This window comes from Eulemur rufifrons, chromosome 18 (genome assembly GCF_041146395.1).
Source record: "Eulemur rufifrons isolate Redbay chromosome 18, OSU_ERuf_1, whole genome shotgun sequence".
Taxonomy (NCBI): domain Eukaryota; kingdom Metazoa; phylum Chordata; class Mammalia; order Primates; family Lemuridae; genus Eulemur; species Eulemur rufifrons.
Genome location: NC_091000.1, coordinates 25535833 through 25543336, shown reverse-complemented (window position 1 = coordinate 25543336; position 7504 = coordinate 25535833). Strand labels below are relative to the sequence as shown.

General features: G+C 35.4%; 1 protein-coding gene across 1 annotated transcript; it reads left to right on the top strand.

Moving 5' to 3' along the window:
• Positions 1–6354: 6354 nt before the first annotated feature.
• On the top strand, positions 6355–7119 carry LOC138399155 (stannin-like). Its single transcript, XM_069493729.1, has 2 exons — positions 6355–6574; positions 7070–7119. The coding sequence occupies exons 1-2, from the start codon at positions 6355–6357 to the stop codon at positions 7117–7119; spliced, it is 270 nt and encodes an 89-aa protein (XP_069349830.1).
• Positions 7120–7504: the final 385 nt, after the last annotated feature.

Below are 7504 nucleotides of genomic sequence, written 5' to 3'. Positions count from 1 at the left end.
GACTCTCCTGATACAATGAATCCATGTAACAAAAAACAGTTGTATCCCTAAATCTATTGAAATAAATAATGTAACAAATAGTGACAGGTATTATATGTAAACATTGCTAGTCACTTCAAATATAGGTAAACTTGAAATGATTTTTTCTTACAAGTTAGCATCTTAAATTGAATTAATTTCTCACAGATGTAATTTTAAAAAAACAAGTGATTTATGACATTTAAAACAGCAGCCTATCTCCTCGCTTCCTTCTACGTTGGTAAAAAAAAATAAAAATAAAAAATAAAAGGCCTTTGAGAAATTTCAAATCTCATTATGGTTTTATGTTTTTTTATGAGCCTATTTGTTTTCTAATAGCCCCTTCCTGTAAAAAGCTTATAATGTAGATTAATGGGGAAATACATATAATATAAAGGATAATCCAATATGGTACGGTAAGAGGTTTAAAGGAGTATACTTAACATTAAATGGTTATAGAACAAGGAAGGATTCATTTCTACCGTATTTTTTTTCTGAGTTCATGATAATATTCTTTTATTTACTACTTGCAAAAGTGGTGAATAGAGCTGACAGCTATTTATAAGCTTTCAAATGGGATTGTTAATTAAAGAATATATATAGAACCCATGTCATTATTCTAGCCCCTCTATTCCCTTACTTTCTGTAGCCTGAGTAGCACAAACCTCACCAGTAGGTGTATCTCGTATATTCTCCCTAGTTTGGATAATGACTGAAGGAATTGAGCTTTAGTCTAATGTTTTTAACAACTGGTATTAATATATTTTTTTATCATCTGATCCCAAATGGGTAAAACAATATTAATAACTCATGTACTTTTTTCTCTAGCCTCCGTCACCCACAATAAATTTATTCTTATAACTGGATTTGACTTTCATTCCTTCATTCTTGTGAATAAAATGCACAATTTCCAAAAGTCTTAGGATTGTGCCTTGTACCTTACTAGTGACTTCATACACTGACAGCCTTCCTATTGTGCTCTGCTTTTTGGTTACATAGTTTTGATATCATCTTAATTTATATCAAGAATCATCATGCTACATCCAAGGGTAGCACTCCTATTTAGGTTACCAAAGTCCCGTAGGTAGGAACTGTACATCTTTCTTAACCAAGGATGCAGTAATCTCCCAGGAAGTACTGAGCCATTGACTCTCTTGTTTACATATTCAGCTTGCCTCAGGAATAAATTCACATATTATGTATTCCAGAATCTCCATTGATATGTGGTGTTAACCTTATGAGATATCTTGTTGCTTTACGTTTAACTTCCTCTCACAGATTATATGTTTGAAAATTGACTAGAAAGTATGGTAACCATTGGAAAATGCACTTATATGCCACACTAAATATTTATTCTCAGAAGTGCTTGTGTCTATTATTCCTACAGAACAGACTTGTGTGAAATTCACTTACCCTTAAAACTAACCCATCCCTGATATAAATGACAAGGCTATCCCTTGTCAAATAAAAAAAATGATGATAAGATATGGGATAAAAACAAAAGAGAATAATAAATATGTCTTTATTAATAATAAATATGTCAATAATAATAAATATGTCATTATTTTTAAAGCATTATTCATAAGGTTCCATTTTTTAAACCTAGGAATTTATTTATGCACCCCAATTATTATTTTAAAATACACATGATATTTTAAAGGGGAATCATTAAAAACAAGCAAACAAAAAGCCCTATCTTTGCAAGATGCAATTAGTAAATTCTAAAATATTATTATTCACCTGGCCAATGACACATATAAAAAAGAATTATAATAATGGTAAAAATTATCTTTGAGAGATACATTAATTTTTATAGGCTACACTTAAGACACTAGCTGTTGAGAAACAGTTGGACAACATACACATGTAGAAATACAATTAATTTTCTTTTTATGAGTCATATAGCTGAATACCTTGCCAATTTCTCTCATTTTTTTTTTCTAATATGTACCTATGAATTCTTCTGGGTTTTCTACAACAGCCCATCATATCATCTTGAGAAAATAATGGTTGTTTTTCTTCCCAGTTTTATGGTATTAATTTATTTTGAATATTTTACTGTGGTTATTAGGAACACCAGTGCAATGTGAAAGATAAATTTTGATTGTGGGGATCCTTGTATTATTTCTTATTTTAGAATAATATTCCCAACATTTTCTCATTAAGGCTGATGTTATGAAATTAAAGATGCACAGGTAATCTTTATCATGATACAGAAATTCTTATCATTTTCTCGTTTTATAAGATTGCTTTTATGTTATAAAAACATGTCAGATTTTGACAATATTTATTGTGACTCTATCTGTCATGTGTGCTCTGTCTTTACTCTGTTAATGTATTGATTAGTCTTCATAGATTTTGTTTGTTCACCTTCGCTTGCCTATTGCTAGGATAAAATCAATGTTTCCCGTTGAATTAACTTTTACATATACTGCCAGAATTGGACATTGATAGTTTGTTAAAGATATTGAGAGATTTGTATATGAACAAACTGACTACAATATTGCTGTCTAATAATGTTCCTGACATCTTTTGGTATGAAAGTATTACGGCTCCACTAAGTGAACTAGAAAGTATTCTTTCATACATTGTCCTGAAACTTAGGATAACAATAAAATGAAATGTTCTAGGAATACTTTGTAGAACTTAATTTTAATAATCACCAGGGCCTGATGTTTTCCTTGTAGTTTCATAATGAGTATTTTTAGGTTTTAGGTTTTGATATTTAAGTTTTCTGTTATTTGGATCCAAGTTGTATTTTGGGGGGAATTTCGGTATTTTATCAAATCTTCAAGTTATTATCCTAATATAGTATACTTATTTTTATATGCAGCTATCTCTGCTTTATCATAACTGATATTATTTTTATCTGTCCTTTTATCTTTTTTTCTTGCTCAATCTGACCAGAGATCTTTTTATCTTATTTTATTTTTTTCAACGAACAAACTTTACATTTATTATTTTTCCTATATTATGTTACTTTTATATTTCCTTTCTTTCTGATATTATCTGTATTTTCTCCTTCATACCATGTTGTTCTGGGCTGAATATTTGCAGTCTAAGCAGGTATATCATTCAGAATACTAATACTTTCTTTGGAAACGGAATTTTAAAATATAATAAATATACTTGTTATTTTTAGAAATTCAATTCCTAGCTCAAATTCCTTTTTATACCTATAGCCCTGGTTAGTTGGTGAACTTTGCAATTGTATCATGTATTTTGTTTAAATTACATATATAGTGCATATACTGAGTCTGTAGCTAGCACCCTTAGAAATTTTAAGTGTTATTTCCACTAATTCTACATCATAGGGGTTTGCTTTCTCATATGTTTTATCATATCAGTTAGCCCTTATTAGTAAGACTATATATTTATTCTTTTTAAATATAAACAAGTCACATTAGGTACATGTTCCTGTTAGATTATAAATTTCTCATCCAGAGTACTAAAGTTCTTGACATCTGGATTTTTTTTTCTTTTCTTTTTTTTTTTCCTGAGACAAGGTCTTGCTCTCTTGCCTTAGGCTGGAGTAGAGTGGCCCGATCATAGCTCACTGTAACCTTAAATGCCTGAGTTCAAGCTAGCCTCCTGATTCAGCCTCCCAACTAGCTGGCACTACAGGCACATGCCACTATGCCTGATTAATGTTTAAAAAAAATTTTTGTCAAGACATGTCTCACCATGTTGCCACAGCTGTTTTTGAACTCCTGGTCTCAAGCAATCCCCCACCTTGGCTTCCAAAAGTGCTGAGATTACGGATGTGAACCACCACAGCCAGCCTTGACATCTGTATTTTGATAAAAATGAAAATCAATGTCAAAGGCCTTTGGCAATGCAAAAGACTTCTGTAGAGTAACATACTTCATCTTATTTTTTGTTGATGTAACTCATGACATTTTCTCTTAATAAGCTACCTCAAAAAACATTCACATTGATAGCACTATCGCTTTAAAAAAAATCAGTGTAGGCAGTATATGTGGATGTGGGTAGGGTGGGGTAGACAGAGCATGAGCGTGTTAATAAATATCCAGAGTTATTATTTGAAAACCATAGAAACTATTAAATATCTACTAGCTTTCTAAAATTACATATTAGAAAATAAATCAATAATTCACACCTTTTTATTTCATCTTGTCATTTTATAACTTTTGACAGATAGTATCATGTTTAAAGAAAAATAAGTAGCATATTTCTTTAAATATATAACATTTATTCTACCAGTTCATCTCTACTTGATTATTTATGTATCTTACTATATAAATCTTAAATATATCTGGTGAGTATTTATTTATTTATTGCTTATGAAGGTGAAAGTCATGTCCTGGTTGAGAGACGCAGTGAAAGGAAACAGTGCTCTCTGCGGCTCTGCCGATAGGAAGTTCTGACGACCACTCTCTCCACTCAGATAGGCATTCCTGGAACCCCTGCAGTTGAATTGACTAGATGAATAATCAGGAGAAGGACTTTTATTTCCAAGGAACAAAAAAAAAAAAAATGAAGAAAAGAAGAAAAGAGCTACCTTTATTATACAAGCCCAAACAGGTACTATTTGTTGAGTATGTGTTTTGTGTGTGTGTGTGTGTGTGTGTGTGTGTGTGTAACTTCAGGATGAATGGAGAATATTAAATATTTTAAATGTAGGCATGTTGAAGGCAAATATAATTTATGCCAATGAAATAACTGATTATTGATATAATGCAATTATTTCTCTTAGTAAAATATTTATTTAAAGAACCGTCTTTCAAAATAATAAGCTCTATTTGGTCTGTCAGTTTCTTATTTAAACATAAATGCTGACAGTAATGAGGAATGTTAATAATGTATCTATCATTACTAGCAAAGCTGGAACATTTTTACTGGTGAGTTTGATTCTTTAATATTGTTAGTAAATTTCCCCCAGGTTGACTTTGCATTTGCACATATCGGCATATAACTTTGACTTACGTAAACGGAGCAGAAGAACGGTGTTCTCACCTACATTAAACTGACATTAAATAGCAAGAGCAAGAGCAAATGCTTAATAGTATGTGCCTCTAATCCACTGAAGGCCTGGCTCAAATGGCCAAGAGCACTTCAATTAAGTTTCATTGCTCTTCATTACATTTCCTCAATGTATGTGTCTGATGTGATTGTTTCTGCTCTCACAGGAGGTCCGAACTTTTGATAAGGGTTAGGGGTAACTTTGGTTTTTATGTCATTTAATTCTAATGGGAAATCTCTCTAGGGTTTTCAGAATTCAATTATTCAGTGCTATGATTTCTTCCTTTTTGAGTTATTATTTCTTAATCTTACTGAGAATACATAATTAATTTAATTGTTGTTTTTACTTCCTATGGTAGATGTGTATCTACAACACAGGAATGCACAATGATTGCCTTTTGTGACAAAAACAGAGGAAGAAAAATGGCAGTAACCTAGGTTATTGTTATACTTAAATGGTCTCTCATACCTTATGAAGGAAGATCTTTGTGTTAAAGCATTTAACAGAGAAATATATTTATTTCACATATGTCAGAGGATGTGAGTCTTAGATAAAAGAGATTCTGGGGTCAAATGCTACTGATGAGAAGTTATTATTCTATATATTGTATTGTACAACAGAGAGACAGGAGGAGGAAAATTTAAACGACTTATAATATATTCCAGCCAGATAGTGATAAAATGGCAGCAGCAAAAATAGAGAATGAACAGCTGGTATGAATGACATCAACACTAGAAAACAAAGCAAAACAAAAAATTCAGACCCTTAGAAGTACATCTTGGTAAATAAAGCTGTTAGATGCTATGTGACAATGTCAAATGTTAGGAGACAGGAAAGAAATTTTTGTCGCTTCCAATGGATCCAAAATTATGAAGACAGGGATTAGATTAATCATGGTTACTAGGTTATAGAATCAAGTTGGTAAGATTCTATCAGTGAACATAAGTAGGGGGTAGAGTTTTTGTTAAGTAAATGTTATGTATTGTTTAGCAAGCTACATGTGGTAGAAACTAGGAGAGGCATAGAGAATTTTAAAATCTTTGTTTATACATAGACATAAAACTGAGTAAAACTTAATGTAATTGCTCGTATGTATAACACATGTTTTTTTAGCAACTAGCTTCTTTTCTTTTCATATAAAATGTTTTAAAAAGATTTATTTATGTAGTCCCGATGGTGCACGGCGGCCGGACCGGGCAGGCGGCGGGCGGAGCCGGGCCCGCGGGGCTGCTCTGGGCGATCGGGCCGGCTGCGGGCCGCTCCATGGACTCTCCTGTCCTGCCCGAGTTCCAGCCTCACTAAGCCGGCCATCCCCAAGCGCTTCCTGCCGAGGAAGCCCCCCAGCACTGACCATGTCTATTATGGACCACAGCCCCACCACCAGCGTGATCATGGTCATCCTCATCCTCATTGCTGTCGTTGCCCTGGGGACCTTGATCCTGAGCTGCTGGTGCTACCTGCAGCTGCAGCGCATCAGCCAGTCGGAGGAGGAGGAGAGCATCCTCGGGGATGGCCAGACCAAGGAGCCCTTCCTGCTGGTGCAGTCCTCGGCAAGGGGACCATGCGTGGAGAGTGTTCTAGCCTAAGATGTGAGAAATGACCGCCCAAAGACCAAACTGAGCCAAATTAGGAGTCTTTATTAGCTGGCCAGCGACCACCCCTGTTCTGGGAAAGTCCAGACACAGAGAATGGCCCCGATCTTAAAGTGGGCAGGGATTATATGCCTTCACCACTAACAATACCCATACAGCTCAGAACATGTTGATTACAATAATTCATAAGCAAGCAAACTTACAGAAGCAAATATCAACCCTTAAATCAAGGAACATTTCTTTGAGGAACATCCAAGGAACATTTTTCCAAGGAACAGTACAATGTAACTATACACACCCAGTGATTTTAAACAATCACTTACAAGTTAATCTATTTTTTTTTTCTGTTATTTATGTATTTTTCTCTCAGCTCATAGGTCATGGGCCTATGAATCACACAGCAGCAGTGAGCCTGTACACAAGATGGCTTCACTGTGGCTCACAGAGCTATAGTGATTACTGTGCCTCATCACAGAGAGGAAGGCCAAGCTGATGACGCCCCAGGGCCCGGAAGTCCACGGCTGACCAAGATGTGAAGCTCTGGGTCCTGTTTGCAGCCCCCCGAGAGGTGCTGGGAGGCACAAGACCACACAGACAGGCTGCTGTCTGGGAGGAGGGGTTGACACTTGCTGGCATGGCCTCAGCGGGCTATGTCACCGCATGTATTGACTCCCGCTGCCGGCTGCCCTGGGCTTCCCCCCGGCGTCCTGGTGGGGCTGCCCATTGCGGGCAGTGGGCAGGCCCGACCTTGCCGGGGCTGGCGCCCCGTAGCGCTTTTGTTACTTGAATGTTTAGCTGAGCCTGTTTTTGACGGAGCTACTACTGTAACGCGTGAACTAACCAACCTGTGAACAGTAAATAGGCCCCCAGAAGCACGTGCTTAAGCCCTTCTGCTGATTTTTAAAAACAT

Bases quoted from the DNA above. Each gene is read 5' to 3' on its own strand.
- LOC138399155 (XM_069493729.1), top strand. From the start codon at position 6,355: ATGTCTATTATGGACCACAGCCCCACCACCAGCGTGATCATGGTCATC. The intron at 6,575-7,069 runs GTGTTCTAGCCT...GCCTCATCACAG, and splicing joins AAGGGGACCATGCGTGGAGA to AGAGGAAGGCCAAGCTGATG.